This window comes from Gymnoscopelus braueri (genome assembly GCF_963280865.1).
Source record: "Gymnoscopelus braueri genome assembly, chromosome: 19".
Lineage (NCBI taxonomy): Eukaryota > Metazoa > Chordata > Actinopteri > Myctophiformes > Myctophidae > Gymnoscopelus > Gymnoscopelus braueri.
Window position 1 is genome coordinate 10,195,173 of NC_137621.1, and position 27,115 is coordinate 10,222,287.

Here is a 27,115-nt window from a genome sequence, read left to right on the forward strand (position 1 = left end):
CACACTCATTTGAGCTCATCTCTCTTTGCTGAACCCTTCTTCCACCCACTGGTACACACACACGTCTCTCTCTCTCACACACACACGTCCGTCTCTCTCTCTCTCTCACACACACACACACACACACACACACACACACACACACACACACACACACACACACACACACACACACACACACACACACACACACACACACAGAGGACCATGGAACCTAGCGGGAGAGATGGTAACAAGCCAGAACTTTTGTGTTTTGTGCGCCCACTTACAGCATGCTGGCTGTGTGTGCGCACGTGTGTGTGTGTGTGAGAGAGTGTGTGCGCGTGTGCATGTGCGTGTTACTTACGTAAAATGATGTGCGTGATGACGAAGGCAAAGATGAAGATGGTGAGGAAGGAGAGCGACAGGATGAACATGTAGAAGAAACGATAGTTTCTCCTCCCCACGCAGTTACCAACCCATGGACAGTGGTGGTCAAAGCGCTCTGTGGACACACACACACACACACACACACACACACACACACACACACACACACACACACACACACACACACACACACACACACACACACACACACACACACACACACACACACACACACACACACACACACACACACACACACACACACACACACACACACACACACACACACACACACACACACACACACGGATTAAAGCAAAATACAATCTCGAGACTAAAAACTTTTTTTTACATTAACCACTTGAACCCTAGCATCCCTATTCTGAGGAGAACTTTAGCCAAAAATAGCAGATCGGTTGTGAGCTTGTAGATCTGCTATTTTTGGCAAAGAGGTTTGGTGTAGAGGGGAAAAAGAGCAGACCAAGTACTAGGCCTGTCAAAAAAAATCGATTCGTGAATAAATCGCGATTCTTAATGCCACGATTTTTTTAATCGTTTCAAATGTTCAGAATCGATTTTTTTCGATTTTTGAAAAAAAATAAATAATAATTAATAATTAAAAAAAAGAAATTGACCCAAAGACCAAGGAGATATGATGAAGTTTTTTTTGAAGAGGTTGTACCTTTTTCACTGGCACTTTGTCTGAAATAAATGTCAGAAAGACTGACTGACATGATCTGGCTGCATTGAAGTGTATGATTCAACTTTTCATGGTTTATATTGTTCAGAATTGTTTTAAAATGTTCTAGTATAATTAAAGCAAAACGATTTGGGGAAGAAAATCGCAATAAATCGCAGAATCGAATCGAATCGCAATTAATTGCAGAATCGCAATTTAAATCGAATCGGCACCCTAGGATTTAATCGCGATAAATCGCAGAATCGAATCGAATCGCCATTAATTGCAGAATCTCAATTTAAATCGAATCGGCACCCTAGGATTTAATCGCAATAAATCGCAGTATCGAATCGAACCGCAATTACTCACAATTAATCGCAGAATCGCAATTTAAATCGAATCGGCACCCTAGGAATCGATTTTGAATCGAATCGTGAGGTAAGTGAATCGTGACACCCCTACCAAGTACAGAGCCAACGGTCAAGTTTACTAAGTATTGACGGTTTAAGTGGTTAAATGTCTGAAAACACACATTAACGTGAATCCAACATTGATGATAGTGCTGAATCTGCAACACACACACACGCGTACACGCGCACACGCACACACACACACACACACACACACACACACACACACACACACACACTAAAGAAGAGTGAGCTGTGATTACAATAGAATCCATTATCAGCCCACTTTGGATGTGAGATGACTGTATTACTGGGAAAACGTGTCCCTGTGGGTTCTAATGTGATGGTGGCTGTCTTTCTCACCGACTGCAAACCACCCACTTGTATAAACTGCTTACTGGACTGAACGCTGCTGGCCTGGGTTGGCCTGGGTTGGCCTGGTTTGACCCTGTGTGTGTGTGTCTGTATGGTCTCATACAAGGTGTCAGGGTAAAACAGAGTGGCTGACAGAATTGGGCCGATATATCGATCGTTTAGATTCACTTTATTGTCACTTCGATGCACTGGTTAGTTTCATTCATACATGTGAAACAATTACGCTCGGAAGCTCCAATACAATAAAAAAAACACAATAACGACGACCTAAAACACTCAATAAACAATAAAAACAGGGCAAGAATATCAATGAAAGTGCACGGTGCAAAGTACAGAGGGTTATGGCACAGTACTCTTTACTGTTATTTAACAGTAACGTATCCAACAACACCACAGATTTGACACTTCTCACAATGTGAGAATACTGTCATTTCATTGAATACTGTCAATGAAACAGGCATCTTGACAATGACTCATGTATTACAGTTGAACATGCATAATAAAAGCAATAGCAGCCTTTTCTTTGTCAAGTTCTTTTTTAATTTTTTACATAATCTCACACACACACACACACACACACACACACACACACACACACACACACACACACACACACACACACACACACACACACACACACACACACACACACACACACACACACACACACACACACACACACACACACACACACACACACACACACACACACACACACACCTTGAGTGACAGTACAACAGTGTGAAGCAGATGAGGTGTACTGACTGAGGAGCTTCATCCCCGGGGGAACTACAAGTGTTTCTGGGAGAGGAAAACAGCTTGGGTTCTTAGATGTAAAACGTGCATTTAAAAAAAACACACCCCACAGCCACTTGGAACAATGTCTCCTGAAAATGCTTATTAAATGTGTTCTATATAACTCACTACGATACAATGATTCCTACATGTTCAGCACCAGCATTGCATTTACTTTACTGTAATGAATACCTTGAGGTATGGACTGAGTGAGAGACAATAATTGATTACGTGTGTGTGTGTGTGTGTGTGTGTGTGTGTGTGTGTGTGTGTGTAGGCCTGTCACTACACTTTATTACATAAATCAATCTTTGCTAATACATGAGGGACCATTTCATCCCTAGATGCGCACAGAACCAGGAGATCACGTGATCCCAAGATTTACGGAAATCGCCTGTATCTCGCCTCCTGTGTTTTATTATGTATTTTTGGCGAGACATGCTATTTAACTGTGAATAAGTAACTGATGACAATTAGAAGAATGGAAACAGCTGATCAACCGGAGCCAAGTCTACACACTCACATACAACACAGTCAGAGATACCAAGTCAAAGAGAGCAGAGCACTGCCTGGGACCTTGACTGAATTTGTACTGTTTATACTACCATTTTTAGTCTTAAAGCGAGCCCACATTGTTTCTTCAGGAACAATATTTTCTAGTTCATATTCGTATCTAATTTTGTACTGCTGTGTCTGACGTCTGAATTTCTCAAGTGGGATCGATAAAGGTATCTATCTATCTATCTCATTTTATCTCTCGCTCTATCTCATCTATCTATATCAATCTATCTATTATCTTATCTATCTAAGCTCACTTCAGAGGTGCATAGGATGTATGTTGTTACTCCAACTCCAGAGTTGATGCACCCGACTCAGGTTACAAGAAAACGTCCTGTATTCAATATCTGACTTGAGAAAAGGTACTTAAATTACCAAAGTAAAAGCGCACACAATTTTTAAAAGTAAAACATTGTGTTCAAAAACAGCCGATCTACAAGCTCACAACGTGTCACATTGTGTTTGGGCTAAAAAGTTTGGGAACCACTGTTCTAGACGACTCGCTACACCGTCTGTAAGATGCGTGGCGATAAACAAACAGACACAAACACATCTAGGAACACATTTTAGAAACATATTTTTCTCTGAGGCGGCCTTACGTAATGGTGTCATCACTGTGATGACATAATTTGCATAAAAGCAACCAGGTGTTCCGTCACCATCGCCAGATTGGTTAATTAGATTGGTTAATTTGAGTTAAATCCTTCTGTTTGGTTGATGGCAAGGTTCTTGGCCTTCTTGGCCTTATTGTTCACTATCTGTTTGGCTAAGGCTTGCTTACAGTGTGACGTAGAGTTCCGAGACCCAATATCTGACTTAGTTTCTGCAGGAGGAGCCGACATTGAAGACCAACTTGATGCTATAGTTGATGAGGCAGTATTGAAATACAAAGCTGTAGGTAAAATGCACAAAGATGTAATCCTTCCAAGCACTCTGTCCAAAGTAACCACTAAAGTCCTCCATGAAATTCAGAATTTCAAGAATGTTTCTCACGCTGGAGATCTGGTTACAAAGTTTGAAGAGCTGATGAATCGTAGTGTTGAGATTCTGGAGAAGCATATTAATGATGGGTTATGTGTAAACAGGGGTGACATTTTTTATCAAGATGTGATAAAATGTGGAAACTGCTTAAAAAAAATATACAAGTGCTCCGACACCACCATCACGCCAACCGCGCCTCCTGACGACACCACGACCGCAACCACGCCTCCTGATGACGTCACCACCGTAACCACGCCTCCTGATGACACCACCACCGTAACCACGCCTCCTGATGACGTCACCACCGCAACCACGCCTGATGACACCACCACCGTAACCACGCCAACCGCGCCTCCTGACGACACCACGACCGCAACCACGCCTCCTGATGATGTCACCACCGCAAACACGCCTCCTGATGACACCACCACCGCAACCACGCCTCCTGATGATGTCACCACCGCAACCACGCCTCCTGATGACACCACCACCGCAACCACGCCGCCAGACGCCACCATCCCTGACGTCACGACCCCTGACGTCACCACCGCAACCACGCCGCCAGACGCCACCATCCCTGACGTCACCATGACGACTGACGTCACCACCGCAACCATGACGACTGACGTCACCGGACCCGACGTTACTCCAGGGGCCACTCCGAGGCCCAGGCCGGTCCCAACGACTCCCCCGCCACCTACTCCGCCTGGCGTTAACACTCTCGCTATCCTGGCCCCGGTTCTGTCTGTGATAGCTGTAGGAGCAGGAGGAGGAGGCATAGCGCTCTACAGAAGAAAGAGGAAATCCAGGACATTTTTGATTGAAGACGATTGATTTATTAACTATTAAACAAAAGGGGGATTTCTTCCAAGGATATGAATGAGGAGATGACATGGGTTGTAGGCTTGAGAGCAATGCTTAATTCGCTTTCTGTGTTGTGTGATATGTTAACTCTCTCACTGCCAGACTTATTTCTGGCCGCGTTTGCCCACTGCCAGCAATTTTTTGATTTTCTTACCTTTTTCAAGTAGTCACAGAATATTTATCTCCATTATTGATCGATCCCCTGATGATTGCTAATCACTGAGGGTTATACTGTTACTGTGTGGTTTCACAAATGTCAACGAGGTCATCGCGACCTCGTTGACATTAATTGTCTGCCTTTAAAAATAGCATGTCTGGGCCAAAAATACATACAGCCTTTTTAAGTAATAAGTTAAACAAGAAGTGAATGGAGCAGCAAATCTTCGGATCACGATATCTTGGGTTCGTTTTTTTTTTAACTCTTGATAACTCGTTCTTGGCACTCAGAGAGTTAATTAATGTATTTATTAATTTTTTCAGAGATAATGTCTGTGTATGATATTTTCTTGTGGTTGCATGTTTTCTTTTCCCCTACAACAGAACTGACACTGCTGCCAGAACAACCTGGCCCTTCCAGCGTAGAGAGCCCGCCCGGGAAGCAGAAGGTCCCAGGTTCGATTCCCGGCTCCGGCAATGTGTTGAGGTGTCCCTGAGGAAAACGCTTAAAGGGATAGTTCACCCCCAAAATAACTTTTTTTTTTCCTATCGATTACACACCCCATGGAGACTTGAATTCATGGAGATTTTTTTTGTTTTTGTCGCATTCCTAAGCCAATAATTTGATGACCGGTGGAAAGATGCTAATGTCTCCGGTAGGAGACTCCGCCGGAGCCCCCTAACTCTCCCGCTCGCTCTCCTCTATGAGAAGCACTCTGCTGGGTGAAGCTGAAAATTATTATTAGCTAACAGGTAAAATAATCTCTGGTTTTATTTCTATTTTCAATTCTATTACGAGCGATAACTCCATAATAATAATATAATTGATATGATCTCAAGTTTTTATTTTAAAATATATATATATATATACTGGTTACAGTTTACTGGTTATAACGCTGATCCTTGACTCTAATTTGGGATAATGTTTTCTATGGTATCAGGCATGAGAGGTTGTTAGCCTAAATGTTGTTTATTTTTAACACGGCTCATAGTTCCAAAAAAGACAGTTCAGATCTATCGCAATCAGAAACCGTGGATGGACAGTGGAGTGTACAACTGCATGAACGGGACACTAGTTTCAGATGCGGCAACGTGAAACATGCAACGCGGCGCGCGCGCCCCTAAACAGCGCCATCAGGAAGGCGAAAAAGGCCTACACTGCAAAGATGCAAAACCAATTCAGCAGTGGCGACATCAGGGGCACGTGGCAGACGGTACACACCTTGACGGGGCGGCAAGGCAAAAACCAGAAGTGAAATGAACCCGCCCTGCCTCCCTACCCAACGAACTGAACAACTACTACGGCTGGTTCGAGACCAGCTCCAAACCGCAGCAGCCAAGCGGGGGCCATCAGCAGCACCAGCAGAGGAGACCCCTCAAACCATCTCGTAGGGCGTCATGCGCACAGCCAGTGTTGCCAGATTCTGTGAGAGAAACAAGCAACCAGGTCTAGGAAAACCAGCCCAAAAGAAGTGACTATGGGCCACATGAGCACTTTAACATATACATCAGCTATTTGAAAACAAGGGAACCAGGAGACCTGGTACTGCCAGACCCCTAGTGGTTGAAAGATCAGAGCACTACGTCACGCTAAGCTTGGCCAATCAAAAAGAGGACAGAAGACAGACCTCTTTTATGCCCATGTATGGACGAAAACGTTTGGAGAGGGGGACCGACAAAGCCTCATGTAGGCCCGACCCCCTGGGTCTGGCAATAACAGATTTACAAGCTCACAATGCGTCGCGATGCGACGCATTGTGAGCTTGTAGATCGGCTATTTTCAAATAAAATCTTGCGGGGAAATTATAATAAGCAGATCTGGCAACTCTGGTGCTGGGCCTCTTTTTCTAGCACCATAACTAAGGTCCATAAGTATATCATGCACAGTATACCTCTAACTGCTATGCTCACACACCTTTTATCGCAGGTACGGTACCATGTGTAAATATGTACATAGCCTCGATCTCCAGGCTTTTATTTTTTATTTTTGCTAAAGAATAAAAGCCTGGACCAGCGAGTCGATGTTCCGGGCATAGGAAGTGTGGGAGTCATCCTCAACCAACCAGAGTGCAGTGGGCGTCGCTCCAAATGTTATGCAGAGCGTGGCGGGGGTGACGGACAGATCGGTGAACCAATGGGATCCCACGCATTCTCTCTCCGGAGATGTTTAAATCCGCCCCTTTATGCCAGATATCAGACACTAATAGATATTTTCTATGGAAATAACGATACGATGGGAACTATGCACAAAAACGAATTTCACCCACTTTTTACTTCTGTAAACCTGTGATGTGATAATAAAGCTGATTCTGATTAACCACATACAGTCGATTTACAATGTGACGCGTTATGAGCTTGTAGATCTGCTATTTTTTTTATTTTTTTTTTACTTTTACTTTGGTAAAATGGAACTCAAACGTACATTTTGATGCTAAAACGTTTGTACGTCTCAAGCTCCAAAACAAGCAGGTGTGTAACTGATGACAATTAGGAGAATGGAAACAGGTGCTCCCAATCTGATCAACCGGAGACCAGAGATACCAAGTCCAACAGAGCACTACCCTGGACCTTGACTGAACTGAATTTGTACTTTTTATATAACTTTTGGCTTGATAAAGCGACTTTGTGTACCAAGAAAAACACTACATAAAATGGATGTATTATTAAATCGTTAATCTCAATTATTTGAGGGACAATTAAAATGTCATAATCGTGACAGCCCTCTGTGTGTGTGTGTGCGCGTCATAGAGGGAGTGTTCCTTTCTTACGCCACCGGTCTAGTCCTCTCCAAGACAAACACAGTGATTGTACTGTAACTGTATTGTGCGTAGCACAGCAGCAGACCTGACTGTAGTGATTGTACTGTATTGTACGTGTAGCGAAGCAGCAGACCTGAGAGTAGTGATTGTACTGTATGTATTGTACGTAGTACTAGTGCAGCAGCAGGCCTGACTGTGAGTCACAGAGGAGCTTGTTAGCCTGCAGGAGGCAGAGCAACCCCAGGCCGCTGCTCCTCATTTAATGATTGATTCAACCGATTGGTTTTGGTCAACAACAATAACTAATTCCATCCCTCATAGCTGTGGTTCTCAAAGTGGGGGCACGGCCGCGAGAGAGGGCCAAATGGAGAAGAGCGAAAAAATATAAATAGAATAAAATAAAAGAAATAATACACAAATAAATCAATCTCATAATTCAAATTCAATTCATAAGATTATTGTGCCATTTCAAACAATTTAAACATCTGCTTCCCCCCACAATTTTACCTTTAACTTTTTTTTAAAACGCCTTTTTGCAATAGCGGGGCTGCAGACACAGGCTATGGCCTGGGTTGCCAGATCTGCTTGTGCTTATTATAGTTTCCCCGCAAGATTTTATTTGAAAATAGCCGATCTACAAGCTCACAACGTGTCGCATCGCGACGCGTTGTGAGCTTGTAGATCTGCTATTTTCAAATAGCTGATGTATATGTTAAAGTGCACATGTGGCCCATAATCGCTTCTTTTGGGCTGGTTTTCCTAGAGCGGGTTGCTTGTTTCTCTCACAGAAGAGGCAACACTGGCTATGGCTACGGTATGTGGAGGTCCTTGGAATGGTTTATAGACAGTTTTACTGAACAACCTTGTTACAGACACAACATGATTACACCTGGACAAAACAAAATAAACATGCTTAAATATAATTATTATTATAGAAATATTTCATATACAATATTTTCCTCTCTTAGGGAGAACATGGACATACAATTAAAACAAAGGCTGAAGTGTTTCTCTTCCGATTTCTAACATAACAGCCTTGTTGCTATTTCTAAAAGGAGGAATTTCCTGCCATGTACAGATTGTATATCAGTTAATAATGTAATGTCCTCGCTGGGACGTAGAGATAAACTGCAGTTGGAGCAAAACTGTGAAGTAGAGTTATTTGGTGTCTTATGTGGTGCAGCCGATTCTACAAGTGACTTTTGTGTCTGTCTATCTGTCTGTATGCATGCACACGGCATGCACAATGCTGCAACTAATTACACAGATTTAACATCAACAGGAGGCACAGCGCACCACTCACACACGTGCCACTTAAAAACACACAGGAGTCAGTAATAAGGGAGCATAAGGCATTAGGGAGTCAGTAATAAGTGAGCATAAGGCAACAGGGAGTCAGTAATGAGGCAGCATAAGGCGGGAGTCAGTAATAAGGGAGCATAAGGCAGTGGGGAGTCAGTAATGAGGCAGCATAAGGCAGTAGGGAGTCAGTAATAAGGCAGTATAAGGCATTAGCGAGTCAATAATAAGGGAGCATAAGGCAGTGGGGAGTCAGTAATAAGGCAGCATAAGGCATTAGGGAGTCAGCAATAAGTGAGCATAAGGCAACAGGGAGTCAGTAATGAGGCAGCATAAGGCAGTAGGGAGTCAGTAATAAGGCAGCATAAGGCATTAGCGAGTCAGTAATAAGGGAGCAAAAGGCAGTGGGGAGTCAGTACTTAGTAAAAGTACTTATTTTCTACCAATTACAAAACCCCATGAAGATTGTTTTTATGGATTTTGCGACAATGGTTTTTGTCGCATTCCTAAGCCAATAATTTGATTACCGGCGGAAAGATACTAATGTATCCGGTAGGAGACTCAAAGGAGTCTCTTTGAGTCTCCTACCGGAGAGACCGCCGGTCATCAAATTATTGGCTCAGGAATGCATCAAAAACTAAAAAATCTCCATGAATTGAAGGCTTCATGGGGTGTGTAATTGATAGAAAATAAGTCATTTTTGGGTGAAATACTCCTTTTAAACACTTGGATTAGAGACACTGCAACACTGGACTGTGCACATACTGTATGTGTCTACTTGTTATTCTTGAATCATCTCATCTGACTGAATGGGTGTATTGACAGGTTTCCCCGTTGTTAGGATTGTCTCTTCTCCTCGACACCAGCTGTATGCCGGTGTCGTGCTTTAGTAAATAGCAGATCTACAAGCTCACAACGCGTCACATTCGTGACGCGTTGTGAGCTTGTATATCTGCTATTTATGGCTGACAACACCAGTCTGTCCGTATGTGTCTCTTTGCCATTCTATCCCGTCCATCAACCTGTGTGTGTGTGTGTGTGTGTGTTTCCAGACTCTCTGATACACTCCCTGGTGAATTGGCAGTGAACTGCAAGGCTACTGAATGGAGGACAGCTGTCTTTCACACAAAGGCCATTATTTCCAGGGCTGTAGGCTGTGCTCCATGCGGCAGCAGTTGCTACCGAAATCTCCCATCGTTGCCCAGTATTGTGAGCTATGGACGTGGCATTCCTAATGTGGGTATGTGACAAGTAATATCTCCTCAGAAAATGTGCAAAGTTTTATCAGTGACAGCTAGGTCCACATCTAACTGGAAAACAATATTCCACCTCTCTTATTAGGACTGGATGGGATGCAGAGGCCGACAATAAAGATGAAAGTACGTGTTCTTGTGGGTGGGTTCTCGCTTTTCATCGGGTTCACCTTGTAATCAACTTTCAACCTTGCGTCTGTAAATGGTGCATTCATATAGCGCCTTTATCCAAGGCCCTTACAATGATTGTGCATTACATTCACCCACACATTCACACACCGATGGCGGAGTGAAACCATGCAAGGCTCAACGGGAGCAATTAGGGGTTCAGAGTCTTGCTCAAGGACACTACTCTGGTACCAACTCTGGTAGAGCCCGGGATTCGAACTGGTTCCCAAGCGGCCGCTCTACCTCCTGAGCCACTGCCGCCCCTGTCTGTCTCTATTGCATGTCATGGAAATTGTCCAAATTATTAACAGCAAAAATAGCAGAGCTTGTAGATCGGCTATTCACAATATTAGTTGTATGATGAGGTATTTTTAAATCTTTCTCCGCTTTCTTGTTTTTTTCTGCGTTTTTGGCGAGAACAAGCTACTGTATATTCAACAGCCAATAAATAAAGAACGGAGGGTCACAGTCTGTCTGTCTGTCTGTCTGTCTGTCTGTGTGTGTGTGTGTGTGTGTGTGTGTGTGTAAAATTGACTCTTGCTCTCTAGAGAGAGCATGTGGTTCTGTAAAGGGTTAGACTTTCATTAAACATCTCTCTCTCTCTCTCTCTCTCTCTCTCATACATCCCCGGGGGAGACTTTGCACAAAAGGTATTTGTGACACAAAGCTAGGTATTCGTTCCACTTGTGTTCCCAAACAAACAGCTTCCGAAACTGTTTGCAAAACAAAACCACAGAACATAATGTGGACACACTGGACATGGTGCCAGAAGTGAGGCTGTGTCATCCAGGTGTTGCACCAAAGCTTCTCTCTGTGCATCAGAGCAGATGCTGTGAACACCTTTCAGCTGGACACGTGTGCAACTACTACACATTATGAGAAACACAAAAAGTTGGAATAGGAGGTTTCTGCCCAACAATAGACAGTTCATAAACATATATAAAGTACAGTTGCATACACATATAAACACATATACAGTAAACCAGGGGTCTTCAACGTTTTTCAGGCCAAGGACCCCCTAGCTGTGAGAGAGATGAAGCAGGGACCCCCTCAATACTGTATAAAATTGTGTTTCAGATTAAACTTTTTGTTTTTTTACTTGGTCTGCTCTTTTTCCCCTCTACACCTACCTATACCTCTTTGCCAAAAATAGCCAATCGACAAGCTCACAACGCCTCGCACTGCGTTGCTATTTTTTGGCTGAAGTTCTCCTCCGAAAAGGGAAAAGGAAAAAAAAATCATCACACAAAGATTTGGCGGCCCCCCTTGTAATAACTCTTGAGGACCCCCCTGTTGAAGACCTCTGCAGTACACTGTAAGGTGCATGCATACACATCCAGACGTATAGTTAAGTAGAGCCACTCACCCACACAGTTGTCACAGAGGCTGCAGTGTGAGGCGCGCGGCGGCCTGAAGATCTTACAGGTGAAGCAGTACTTGAGCTTGATCGTCTGACCATTGATGAGGACCTCCTTCGTCCTGGGTGGAGGACGGTACCCCGAGGAGGAGCCGTTGGCCCCATCTGAGAGAGAGAGAGAGAGAGAGTTAAAAACCAAACCAGTTCAGTCACACAACACATCTGAGCGATCAAACATGTCGTTTGACGTGTTTTCAGTGTTTATGCTAGATAAATGACAGTTTGTGCTATGAGCTGGTAGATCTGCTATTTTAGAAGAATCGTGAAACTTTTAGCAAATATTTGAATATATAGAGCATATATATTTTAACTCATTCTCTGCCTAGAACGTAAAAAACGTAATCATTTCCAATTACCAATTCTGCCAAGAACGTAAAAAAAGTAATTATATTTTTTTCAATTTTTTTCTTTTTTCTTCTTTTTTTTAATTTGACCCAAAGACCAAGGAGATATGATTTTTCGAAGATCTAGACTCCTATCCACTTCCTTGTTAACTTAAAACTTTAAAATTCTGTATCTCGGCTCCTGAGTACTTTTTTTTTTTCAATGAAAAATCTCTGGCAGTGGGCAAACGCGGCCAGAAATAATTCAGGCAGTGAATGAGTTAAAGGTAAAATCTTTGACTTAATGAATTTACAAAATAAATATGGAGATAAGAGGATCCTGCTCGACAGCAACGATAACCTACAGTACCCCCCTGGTGACATCATAAATGTATATTTCAAATGCTTTAAACAACACAAAAGCTCTTGGAACTATCAAAAGAACAAGATGGCAGTTAAAGCGGTGGCTTCTAGCGGAGAGGCGGCGGTGATGACAGGCTCTTAAACAGCGAGAGACGGGAGAAATGATAGTGATTTTCACAACCATGAAAAGGTATAACAACCTGTCTCCTATTATAGCAGCGCTCTCGCTTTGAGTGCTCTCACGCACTTGTGGGTGTTGGGCGAGAGTGTGCACACGAAGTACTCAAATTTTTTACTTAAGTAAAAAGTAGCAAATACCACAATGTAAAAACACTCTGTTACAAGTAAGAATTCAGTATTCAGAATTTACTTGAGTAAAAGTGGTAATTTATTGGCATCACAATGTACTTAAAAGTAGGGGTGTGCCGATATATCGTCCCGCGATATATCGCGATACGTTTTCGTGACGATATGTATCGTTTTGGGGAAAAAAAATATCGTTTTTTTTTTTGATTTTTTTTACAATAATAATAATCAGGCATGCAAACAGCCCGAGGTGAAAAGGGTGACAACATGTTGTTGTTTTTTTGGGTCAGGTGTCACACTATTGCCCTATTTGGATTCAAAACGGCTATAGATGGGTTTCTTGTTTGTAAACATGAGAGGATGATGCGCGCGCAGTGGAGGGATGAGCCTGTAGAGGGCGCTATTACCCGCAGCAGCTCTGGCCATTGTACATTCATAAAATGAATGGTCTTCACCGGGTTTAATGAAAGTAGATTAAATGATGCAGTTTGTAATATCTTCTTTACTCAATAAAATGATTTGTTGGAAGTTGGATCTGTTTGTATATAATAGCAGCATTATGCCTATTATGCCTATAATAGCAGCATTATGCCTATCTAAATCCCGAAAATAACAAGAGAGTGAATGGCACTTCCGGGTCGTTCTACCACCCGCATGCGCAGATTGCGCACTCTGCTCTGTGATGACGTCGCTCGGAAACCCATCTATTGTAGCTGAAAAGCTACAAGTTCGCATGTCTGAATAATGCAAAAACAGAATTATTTGTTTGCATTTGCTTTTTTTCTCCCCCATATATTTTTCATAATAAAAAAGTGCGTATCGTATCGAAATCGTATCGAAGTTGTGAGCCAAATATCGTATCGTATCGTTTGGTGAAATTAGTGGCACACCCCTAGTTAAAAGCGCTCATTATGCAGAAATTGCGAAAATCCCATTTTCCCAAGCTTTCAAAATGTATAAAATAGCCAGTAGTAATAGTAAGTAAGTAATAGGGCTGAAGTGATTAATGTACGTTTTGTAATGATAATCTAAATCTGCAAAGTAACTAAAGTTTTCAAATAATTGTAGTGGAGTAAAAGTATAATATTTGCCTCTGGAGATGTAGTGGAGTATTAGTGAAAGTATTGCAAATTGGGAATACTCCAGTAAAGTAAAGGAGGAAAAAAAAAGTACTTAAGTGCAGTTCTTGAGTAAATGTACTTGGTTACTTTAAACCACTGTGTGTGTGTGTGTCTGTGAGAGAGAGAGAGAGAGAGAGAGAGAGAGAGAGAGAGACCGACCCATGTGGGTGGTTGACATTTCTACTGTAAAAGAGACTAAAGTAATTGGTGCCCCGTATGAGTTGTACCGAATTGTCCTCCGCTGTGTGATGCATCCCTCTCATGTTTTACTTGCTTCTGTGCCCTCTCAGAGCAGAGCACAAAAGACTGGAACACGAGTGGGAGCGGAATCCTCATCTAGTATAGTGGTTCTCAACCTTTTCAGGCCGTGACCCCCCAAGATAATCATATTTGAACTGGGGACCCCCCACCCTGACAAACATTTAGTTTGACTCTGTTCCACAAATATTGTGAAAATAGCCGATGTACAAGCTTGTAGATCAGCTATTTACACATTTGTTCTTATATAATTTGACAATTTGGCCAATGTTTGACCAGTTTTTATAGTATAGTTTGTTGGATACTTTTGATGCAGTAAAGGTATTTTTTCCATTTCATTTCTTTTATTTTTTAGGTATTAAAAAGGTCCTAAAAGTCCTTAAATTGTCACTTCACTGTCACCTGGGGACCCACCCAAAGTCATGTGGGTCCCGACCCACAGGTTGAGAACCACTGATCTAGTGCATTATTATAATTGTTTTAACGATCGGAGCAGTGATAGGCAGCAACATTCAATTCAAACTTTATTCCAGACACTCAGGGGGTCCATATTGCATACAGATAAGACATACAAATATAAGAAAGTAAAAAAATAAAAAAAATAGATAAAAACACATCATATAAACAAGAACATACTATTACATACAAATCACACATAGAGACTGTTTCTCCAGTGATTCCGTAGCCTGGATGAGTACCGGAGACAGCTCTTCCCAGGATTGACTATATCCTCAATAATACTGTTCCTGGACTCATCCAGGCGTGACATGAAACCATACATGTATACCACATGTCACAAATAAGTGACTGGCACTATGCCATCTAGGGACCTTAAGTAGAATCCTCAAGGCATCATTGTATGCTACCTTGAGCCTCCGCATACTACCCTTCTTGTATGAGCACCACAAGAAGGCTGTATACATGGGAGTACAAAATGCTTTAAAGAGAGCACATTTAACAGGATCAGAACACATGCTGAACCTTCGAAGCAGCATATTGGCCTGGGCATTGAGGGCAGGGAAACCTACAGTGATATTAGCTACTGTAAATGGAATAAAGCAACAAAAAACAAAGTCATGACTGAAAATGTAATGATGTTTTAAGGTTATTATTATCGTTCTAAAACTATGTTTTCTGCTGTTCCTACGTACAGCCAACCAGTTGAAGAAATCACAGATTCGTGGGCTTTAACCTTTGCTGTGAATGGTCTCATTTCTGAGACCATTCACGTTTACGGAAGATGCTTCTAAACGTAAATGTATTCTACTGCTAGTTTGCACATTTCAGATACTCTTTAATCTTAAGATAACTAATAGCCGAAAATAGTAGATCTACAAGCTCACATCTACAAGCTCACGAACGGCAGCACGTTGTGAAGATACATGGAAATAATGACGTGCAGCTGGAAGATTCCACTGACACTGACAGCAGCAATAAACGTACACTTCACTTCCACTGAAAATGTCACAGTGCATTTATTTCATTATTATTTTTTTGCAAGCATAACATAACATAACACTGCCTTTTTTTCACCAGAATAGGTCTACTACGTTCTACGAATAAAGAGAGTGAGACCAAAACAAACAGTTAAATCTGCTGACAGGCTGCTGTATCTCACTCGACTCCCTACTTATATCTCCACACGTCTAAAAATCAAAGGGCATCTACTCTGCATTCACTTACTAACTTTTACTCAATGCTTTAAACACAGTGGCTTCCAAACTTTGAACAACTCTAACATCCTGCTGAGTTCCCCCGACACCACAGGGGAAGAATATAATAAATGATGTTTCATATTTTTTTTTAGATATTCTTACATTTAGCATATATTAGCATACATTAGCATACAGTACAGTACAGTGAGGGTTAGAGAAGGCTATCAGCTCTGATGCAATGTTAGACTGTACAATCTTATTTTGTTCTTAACTAGCATATTTTCACCAAAAGCAAAGTTTTCTTAATTTTGCTTCTCTCTTATGTAAGAAGAACAGATTTTAAGAGTGGTCGAGAGCACTCTTACTGAGATAAGAGAAAACACAGTCCACACATTGTGTTTGATCAATGCTAGAAAACCTACATTTAAAAATTGAGAAAATTTTAAAACGCGTGAATATCATTTAATAAAATGTTTACGAGTAATTTGATTGGATTATTAAACTCATGGGCTAAAAAAATACCATTGGTCCATTGATCCCAATTATAACTGCTGGAGGATATTGCATGCGTTCAGCCCCTTTATCATTTCAGTTACATATCCTCTATTAAAGCCTGATTTATACCTCGGCGCAAAATGGTGTTGAGCAATGAAATTTGCCAATCCACAAGCTCAGTTGCAGACGTGCCGGGAGCTTGAAGATCGGCACTTTTCGCCACAATGGAGCATAATTTGGGCTTAAAGCATTTACAGCATCACAAATGTAAAGTTTTGCCATTGCTGGGTTTCTGATATCCCTCGTGTCAATTCTATGAAAGATAATATCATAAAAAAATTCCACTTCATCACATACAACAGGTAGAGTGGGTGAAATTATCCATATTTTGGTAATATTTCTTCAATAGTTCTTCAACATTGTCAGAAAGTTATCTAAAAATAGTCTCCTCATTGAATTACATTAAATGGTAAAACAGCTTTCGATGTAAGAACCAAGAAGATTCTTACAAATATTTAACATCAGGTGAGGACGGAGTGATCAGGTGTTGGAACAGGGCCAGATTGAAGAAAGCAGGTGAGGACAGTGCGAGACGGGTGTTGGAACAGGGCCAGAATGAAGGAAGCAGGTGAGGACAGTGCGAGACGGGTGTTGGAACAGGGCCAGAATGAAGGAAGCAGGGAAGACAGCGTGACCAGGTATTGGAACGGGGCCAGAATGAAGTAAACAGGTGTAGACAATATCAATGTCGGATCACTCAATTACATCAAATTGGACGATTCAATACATTGAACCCGGCCTTGCATTATTTCTACTTTTCTACATCTCCAATTTTTCCCCCCAACATTTATGAGTTACTGTTGTCCTAAATCACTGGTTCCCCAAGTCCTTGGGAGGTACCAGGGGGACCCCAGTAAAATTAGTTACAATCTTTTCATTTTACACACTTTAACCATATTTTATACTTTCGCTATTCAAAAATTGTGAAATGTTTTTCAAATTTTTGAATATATATATTTTTAAAGCGAAATATCTTTACTCAAATCTTTGCTTCTTCACAAAATCTCTCTCTCTCTAATTATACTTTGTTGTGCGTTGCTATGTCACAGAAACAGCAGATCTAGAAGCTTGATGACTGTGTGACACTGGCGCTCACCCTGCAAACATGTGAGAACAAGTTTGGCGGGGGTCTAAAGTGGGCTGCACACCCAGTTTCAGTGCCAGAATGTTTACCATTAAGACCTGAAGCCGATTCTACATGTCTCCTAAATCCCAAAAGTATTCTGAAAAACGTATGTTTCTCTATCAGTGGTGCTCAATCTTTTTCATGTCAAGGACCCCCAAAATTATATGTATTTGGCCGCCGACCCCCATCTCAAAATATTTTGTTCCAGGGACCCCCAGAAGCAAAGATTTGAGTTACAAATGTTCCCTTTAAAAATATATATATATTCAAAGATTTGCACACATCTTCATGATTTTTCAAAAATAGCAGATCTAAGCTCATAGCGTGAATTATGTGTGCGCTGCGTTTGTTTTGGGCAATTTTTGCCGAATGTTCGCCTACTAGGGTTCATGTGGTTAAGTGACACGTGTGACTGAGGGATGATTGTATAACCTGCTGGTACGAGACAGGAGAAACTACTTCTTCTCCTGTCAGTGAGCGTGGCAGACAGCTGTTGTCTATCCATCCACCTTCCTTTCACTGCTCATATTCTCCCTTATTTCCCCCCCCCCCCACACTCGGACGATAGCTCTCCCGCTGACAAACAGCCATCCTCCCTCATCAGCACCGTTTTTGACAAACGCATAACACCACACTGTGGAGGGAGACATGCTGAGCTGCGTGTCTGCAGACAGATGAGAGCACAGCGCTCCAGACAGACTCTCAGGCACAGCCCATCTCGTCCACAATCTCTGGAATGCTCCAGAGACCGTCTGGAGCAAATTCACCCCGTTAAAAAAAAGGTTTTGAGATGAGGAATCTTCCATAAACGGAAAAGCTCGGGAAGGCACTTGACTAATCACGACACAGTGTTATATTTTAGATTTTTTTAAATAGCCTGTATGTCTTTTCGAAATATCCTTTCAGCAGCTAGCTACTGTAGCTAACTATAGGCTTTGACTCGTCTGTTTTCCATTAGGAGTTATTTAAGGGGAAATTAAGGGATATCAGTCCTATTTATGCTTTAGAACCTGAGTGAGACATTTCAAATGTTGCTGGCTTTTAAAATCACAAATACTCTGGGGGCAAAGGTCAGGCATAAAGGTTTAGGCAATACAAATGACTTTGGCAGAATTCAAGAGGTTGCTAGTCGACAAACAACTAATGTCACACAGAACCTTTTTAATCAATCAAAGCAAACCACAGCGGCTTTCTTTATTAACCTGCTGTCATCCTCGTTTCCTGTTTGCCTCTCTATTGTGCCTGTGTCCCATTGGCACTGTGACTGGACAGACAGGCATTACTGTTAAAGGACGACATCACCCATTTTCAAACAATTGGTCCGCACTAATGCTCATTATAATATGGTACAATTTCTGTCTACTCGCTCGGTATCTCAGAGGAGAGCTGTGGACAGTTCAGAAACCCGCCTACCAGTGACATCATCGATGGGGAATCCAAGCTAATAGAAACTGCAGGCTTTCTATTCCTGGAAAAGTTAGCATGCTATAATGGAAGCAATTGTTCTCACGTTCATACAAATCTAAATAAAAAATAAGAAATCTTGTTTGAAAAAAGAAATCTGCCTAACGATGATGTCACAGGGTTGGCTGTACTAGGCACTAACTACAAAATGAAGTCATTCAGAACTTGGGATGGGACATTCTTCCAGAACATTCTTCAGACGCTCTTGCACTCCCGAGACTATCCAAAGAATGTTCAGACAGAACAGTGTGATTGTTCAGGCGTTCAAAGGTGGGTTTGATTTATTTTTGTTTTGTTTCCGCATTCAGACCATGGCTTCATTCTGCCTGCAGTGAAAAGCATGCAGCGCTTATTATGAAGAGATGCATTGACATTGAATCAACACTAGTAGTTCTCAAAAATGTTCATGTCAATGTATTTGGCCGCGGGTACCCCATTTGAAAACATTTTATCTAACGGTCCTGGGTTCGATTCCTCCCGGGGATGCTGTGGGCGCGTGTCCTATCCTCCGTCATCAGCGCCCATACCCTAGGTGGGGTTGGCGAAAGGGCCTACTCTGTGTGGAGTTTGCATGTTCTCCCCGTGTCTCCTAGGGTTGGTACTCTCACAAAAACATGTACTAATCCTGGTCGCTATACCGCCTCCCCCATGACAGCCGGAGCGCCTGATGGAGGGAAAAGGAACTGGTTGGAATAACGTGTTCCTTCCATGCGCTACGTCCTACCGGGGAAACTCCCCCCCCTGTCAGGTGATAAGAAGGTCAGTTGCATTGAAGGAGGCATGAGCTCGGCTCTGGGCTCCCTAGGCTGGCGGGGGGAGTGTAGCGCCCAGGATCACTTAAGACAATTGGCACCGGGTGAAAAAGGGTTGCAAAATCGTGGGATAAAAAAAAAGTATTAGATGTAACGGACCCCCATTCAAGAAGATTTGTCAAAATGTTTTGCAAATTTAAGCTCAGATCGGCAATCTTCGAATAGACGAAAAACTAAATAGGGATTAAGTGTTTAAACTTCTCATTTTGCTGTGGACCCCATGGAACCCCCCTCAAGGACACGCACGCACGCACAAACACAAGCCTTAGTCCAGGTATGCCCGACACGCTCCAATAATCAACTCACGCTTTGCTGCCATAGAGAAAAATGCCCCCCTGAACCAACCTCCTCGACTGCGCCCTATGGACATATAATATAAACCTTAAATGTCACCGCGTCCTCTCTCTCTCTCTATCCATGTAACCCCCCCCATCCTTCCCTGAGCAGTCCCCCCACATGCAGCCCAAAAGACCCATTTTCCTCCCCCACAGGCCTCGGGGATCCGGCCGTCAGCTTCTTGGTGGAGGAAGCAAAGAAAAGCGAAAGCCTGCCTTGGTGTTGCCTTGACATTCAGCCAACATCGGCAACATCCCCAGTCGGTTTAACGCTCCAGCGGTTCTTCTGAGTTCTCTGGCTTGTGTGTGTGTGGAGATGAACGGATGCCAGCCTGCCTGCCAAGGCCCTGGCGTACTAACCCATTCAATCCGGAAAACGCATCTACAAAATGTCTTCTAAATCCTAACGTTTTTCTGAAAAACATATGTTGCTATATACAGTATATCAGTGGTGCTCATCAAACTTTTTCATGTCAAGGACCCCCAAAATTATATGTATTTGGTCGCGGACCCGCCTCTCAAAATATTTTGTTCCAGGGACCCCCCAGATGCAAACATTTGAGTTAAAAATGTTCGCTTTAAAAAAATAATAATCTGAGATTTGCACAAATTTTCATGATTAAAAAAAAAAAGCAGATCTACAAGCTCGTAGCGCGGCACCGAGTGCCGCGCTATGAGCTTGTAGATCTGCTATTTTTGAATAGCCCAAAGTATAAAATAATGGTTAAATAGCTCAAATCTAAAATGACACAGATGCGTTCCATCCGGATTGAATGGGCTAACTGAGCAAGCAGACACAGGCAGGAACATCAGGAATGACACCCAGAGAGGAAATAAACTCACTTTCCATTTCCAGCTGCGACCCTGTCCTGAACCTACACAGTGCTACAACTGCTATATTTTATTATTATGGCGTTGTTGCTGTTGGGCAGAAACCTCTTATCTATCTCCATATGTTAACTTCAATGTGTTTTTTCGTAAAGTAACGCCTCTACTTGACATAACTACTGCGTCACACAAAAGCATCAAAAGTGGAGCTGTGTTTGTGTCTGTGTCGCCAACAACAGCTGCATTATAATTATAATATAATAATTAGAAAGAACGACCAGCAGGCTAAAAATAGAGTCAGTAAATCAACCCGGGTATAAAATGAACGTAATTTGGTTACATTTTTACACTCTCAGAGTTAGGTTATGGGGCTCTGTGGTCTAATGCAGTGGTTTTCAACCTTTTTCATGACAAGGACCCCTAAATTGATATAGGCCTACATTTGGCAGCGGACCCCCATCTGAAAATGTTTTGTGCCAGGGACCCCCAGAAGCAAAGATTTGAGTAAAAAATGTATGTAATGTATAATGTAAATATATTCAAAGATTTGCACACATTTTCAAGATTTTTCAAAAATAGCAGATCTACAAGCTCGTATATCTGCTATTTTTGAATAGCCAAAGCTAAGTGGTTAAAATGATTCTGAAGCTATGTTAAAGGGATACTTCACTTCCGGGCCGCCGACACATTTAAAAAAAATATTAAAAATAAATGAAAAAAGTTATGGAAAATTCATGGCCCCCTCACGCATTAGAGTGTCCTACTAATGTGTGAGGGGGCCATGAATTTTCCATAACTTTTTTCATTTATTTTTAATATTTTCTTTAAATGTGTCCCCGGCCCGAAAGTGAAGTATCCCTTTAACTAATTTCACTGGGGACCGCCTGGTACCCCCACCCCAAGGACCACTGGTGGTCCCCGGACCACTGGTTCAGAACCACTGATCTAATTGATTAATTCCCGGCAGTGAAAGGGTTAACCATAAAACAAACATTTTAGTTGCGAGGACCAGGAAAAGGTCTATTTCTCTACTGTACCTCTGGGGACATTTGGGCCTCACAGGTATAGCAATACAAGCACACACACACACACACACCTTCCATTCTACACTGTGTGTGTGACAGAGAGCTCAGAGGCTTCATGCCAGCAGCAGTCTAGCAGCTATCAGCTTACCGCTCTGATAAGAGAGAGAGCAGAGATGACACCTTGTATGGTGTGTATTGTGTTGTCATCGTGTCCCTCTGCGTGGTGTTGGTAAACAGATCAATGTACTGTAACAGCAGTGAACCTGAGCTCTGTAGCACTTTTGACTCAATGACAACATCGTAACACATTCACGATGACACTGATGCTTCCTCTGTGTACCGCTTATCCACACAGATGATAATCTCTCAAGAACAGATTCTGCTCTCCGCTTGAATCTGTCGGGGGGGGGGGGGGGGGGTTCGTCATAACGTGTACGCACTGGCCTACAAGTGGGCGTGCCTTCAGATCAGGAAGCAGGCCGCGCTTTACCCAATCAAATGTAGTGGGCGGGATTTACTGTCTGTGCTCTCGCTTCCCACTGAAAACAAACCGAAACTCATTTAACATTAGCGTCCTCGGAGCAGACAAAACCACGGAAAGATATTCACATTTTAACTTGCTCTTTCATCATAGAAACAAGTGGGCTTATAACCACAACGATCCATGTTCTCTGGGAGAAATGGTGTTAGTGTTCCGTGTAGAAATATTGTTAGTGGGAATGAAAACATAAGCGCACCACCGGAAGTTGAGCGCTGAGGGCAGACCAAAACCCCGGTTTCCTTGCGCACGGGTGCTACGTTGAGCTCCTCCCAGAGCCAAGTGAACGAGTAAAAAACAGCAGAGGGCGCTGTTTTTCCTTTTTATTTGGCGATGGGTTCCCAGATTGCACAGATGATGACACACGCTAAGTGCTAGAGCCCCGGCCCATGTTATCGGTTATGGTTTATTATGGTATTTCCAACCAGTGTTGATTTTGTCGACTAAAACTATGACGTCCTTTTTTTTCTTTCATAAATTAACGCCCTACTTGATCAGACTACATCGTCACACAAAAGCATCAAAAGTAGCAGATCTACAAGCTCCAAACGCGGCTTTTTGAATTTGAATCCTGAAAAGTAGGTAACAGCTTTGGACAGTTTCGGAATCCACCCGACAGAGACGATATATATACACACACACACGCATATACCTGTGCTTATTTTTTTCCTTCAGTCCCCAACTCCTCCAAGTGTTTACTTAGCCATCAGTACCCTGAGTCAATATGCCTTTATTTAGTCATTCTGTCTCACAGCAGCCCTGTCCCTGAGACCTACAACCTACACACACACACACACACACACACACACACACACACACACACACACACACACACACACACACACACACACACACACACACACACACACACACACACACACATCAAAGTGAGTGTGTGTTTCCTTTTCCCCCGCCAAAGGCAGCAGCAGCGCCATTTTTAATGTTGTTCCAAATTCTTCTTGGAAGGGCCATAATAAGCCTGCTACTCTGGTCCTCCAGTCCACAGGGCAGAGAGAGAGGCTGGCTGGCTGGCTGTGTTTCACAGCAGAGAGAGAGAGGAGGGTAACTCAGGGCTTTATCAGCCCTGGCTGCTATACAGACAGGCTCAGCTTTTGGTTATTCTCCCACCAACCGTACCGACCGGCAGCTTGTATGAACTTGTAGATCTTTTTTTAATAGCCAAAGACATCTAAAATTACAAGAGATGCGTTCCCGCATTGAATGGGTTAAGATTATTAATAATTTGTACGACAATTAAGCATCAATAAAACTGTAATGGTCGTGGCAGAGCCCTGTAAATGAACACTATACATTGTTCATATTTACAAGCCTGCAATGTGTTCTAAATCGTTCTAAACAATTGCTTTCTGATCTTAGCTCTTTCTCCGTTCTGCCCTCCCCTCCCACAGCTGTTAGAAGTCTCCTAAAGAGATTAATTAAGACAGCCCAGAGTTCGTTTAACGAGTTCCCCGCTAGCCTGCAGCATGGAACAGAGTAACATCATTGGGAAATGCGAGCTTCGCATTCCAAAAATATATTTTTTAAAAAATACTATTGAGGGCAGCGGGCTGTTTCTCCACACTAGGGTTTCCAAACTAGCCCTTCCCTTCCGTTGAGTCATTGACACATCAAATTAAAAAAAAAGATACGCTTCTTGATTATTCGATTAATCAAAAAAAAGTAACATAATGGATGGTTGCAGCCCTTACTGCGTTTCCCACAAGCATCACCTCACGTTGTCCTTTTAACCACTTAAACCCTATATGGACGGAAGTCCCTCAAGGCTCTAGTCTATACTAGTGTTTTTTTTTTCTTTCGTATTCCATTATTGTGGGGAAAGCTTTCGCTGAAAATTGCCGATGGATGCTGGGGTTTAAGTGGTTAAAGGGTTATTTCTCTTTCAGCCATGTTTGTGGTCATTTTAACGTCTACTCAGCCTTTTTTAAGTTGCTTGATTCGGTATTTAGATATTCGATATTAAATGATTCCTATATAAACCCAGTGTAAATTCATTGAAAACCCATGTCCTTGGTTCTGGTGACTGATATTGGCCTTCTAATGTGCGAGAGGGCTCTGTTCCTGTTGGGATAAATCTGTCATCTTTAAAATGGAGTTTGAAGTTACAATGGGTTTGTTGCAGACGTTAACATGACCCCAAACAAATGTTTGAAAGTGAAATATCCCTTTAAAGTGTGTGGAACCTCAGTCCTTTCCTTCTCTCTCTGCCTCCATATACAGCACTTCCAGCACACATTCCACACCAAGCCTGCCTGGGATTAGTGCCATGCAGAGAGGCTTACGCTGAAACAGATATAGTGGAGGAGAGAACGCATGGGAAAGGAGCGAGAGAGGGGGGGAGAGAGAGAGCGCGAGAAAGATGCTCTGATATGGAAAAGGACTTTTAATGTTATCTCTTACTCACAGCCTGGTCTGACTTGGAGGGGGGGGGGGGGAGAGAGAGAGAGAGAGAGAGAGAGAGAGAGACAGACAGACAGAGTAAAGACAGAAAAATAGAGCAGATACCTTTAAAAAATCACACCCTGTGTGAAGTGGGCGGTGTCTTCCTAGCTAACCACAATACTGAATGGAGTCAACCAATATATATGCTTTGATCTGAAAGAGCCACTTAGTGTCAGCATGTGTCTTGCTAGCTAATCACAATACTGAATGGAGTCGATCAATCATGTACAAAAGATAAATACATTTATCTTTTGTAAAACACACTTTATGATGGACAAAACCATAACTTAAAAAAAACAATAATTTGGTTTTTTTTAAGTTATGGTTGCTTATATAGGGCTATGCACATGTGTCATGTGACACTGGCCAATCACATAGGGCTATGCACATGTGTCATGTGACACTGGCCAATCACATTCCTGAATAGATTGTGATTGGCCAATCACAGCGCAGGATAATTCTACAAACTTTTAGGGCCGGTTTCACTGCCCAAGATATTTGTACATTTTTCCAAATCTCACTTATAGGGGCGGTTTCACCGCCCAAAAATTGTGCGTGTGTGTGTGTGTGTGTGTGTGTGTGTGTTTTAAAAAGCAAAAGCACAATTCAGGCCTAGTGTGGCCTATGTTGCGCTGATAAGAGCAATGGTCACCAAGTATGGCCACTATAACACTGCTGGCGAGCAGTGGTGCACTTGCAGCATCCAGGCCCACTGTCATACCTGTGCGACCTTGCGAACCATGCTGGGAACTGTAGATCGTGAGCTTGTAGATCGGGCTATGTTCGGTGCACAATAATTAATGAATTAATTAGTTCATTACCTATCTGCCTCTCCAGGTCAGCGGCCTCGTCCGGGGAGGCCCGGGGCAACACGCCCGGGTCGCTGAAGCTGGTTCTCAGCAGGGTTCCCAGCACAAACAGGAACAACACGCCACCTATCACCGGGATGGCCGGGGTCAACTGGCGAGCCAGGAACGGACAGCTGTGGGAGGAGGAGGAGGAAGAAGCAGTGTTAATTTTGACAGCAAATTCTGATTCAGTCTTAGTCTTAGTCAAAGTATTAAAGGTCTTAAAAGTCATTAAATTGTCACTTTAGAAATGTGCAGATATACCCTGTATACACTTATACTGTATGTCGGTTTGTTTACTGATGAGTGAGAAAACAATGTTGCACATTATCTGGGGACCCCCAAAACAATTTGGGGACCCCCCCTGGGGGTCCAGACCCTCAGTTTGGGAACCACTGTTCTACAGATTATGAAAGGACAGAACAGGTACTAAGCTTTCAAATGATGTGTCACACATTGACATATATTGTCTCTGTCCCTTTTCTGTGGACCTGGACACATGTCTGTTCAATTACACACACCTCCTCAAAGTGGACAAACGTGTGTGTGTGTGTGTGTGTGTGTGTGTGTGTGTGTGTGTGTGTGTGTGTGTGTGTGTGTGTGTGTGTGTAAACCCAACACACTGAACACAGTGCTGGACTGCATGCAGCAATCACTGCTGGAAGCAAGCCAACAACATTTAGGAAGTGCCTACCACTGTAAATCACCACTTAATGTGGTCAGTAGTCATTCGTAATCCCTAAAGTCCGACTTTACACACACACACACACACACACACACACACACACACACCACACACACACACACACACACACACACACACACACACACTCTTCAGGCGTGGTTTACTTGGCATCCTAATCTGATCTGATGAGATAATTCAGCCTAATCCTATTAAATGTGTGATGTGTGTAGGTGGTTATTACAGTAATCACATTTAGCCTGGTTTGGGGGTGGGGATCATGAGTTTCAGACAGACACACATGGAGAGACGGAGAAACAGGCATGTGGAACC

At 42.7% G+C, this 27,115-nt stretch overlaps 1 protein-coding gene across 5 annotated transcripts in view; it reads right to left on the reverse strand.

The window, feature by feature from the left end:
• Positions 1-27,115, reverse strand: part of LOC308074915 (palmitoyltransferase ZDHHC14-like) — a 109,396-nt gene that overhangs the window by 24,128 nt on the left and 58,153 nt on the right. For 4 of the 5 annotated variants that reach the window (XM_080414445.1, XM_080414443.1, XM_080414446.1 and 1 more), the window contains exons 4-5: positions 12,033-12,188; positions 347-484 (exon numbers count right to left, since the gene is read on the reverse strand). In XM_080414445.1, coding sequence (XP_080270571.1) covers positions 347-484; positions 12,033-12,188 — 294 coding nt within the window. Of the gene's footprint in view, positions 1-346; positions 485-12,032; positions 12,189-26,073; positions 26,235-27,115 lie in introns of all 5 variants that reach the window. The other variant, XM_080414447.1, reaches the window with a different exon arrangement.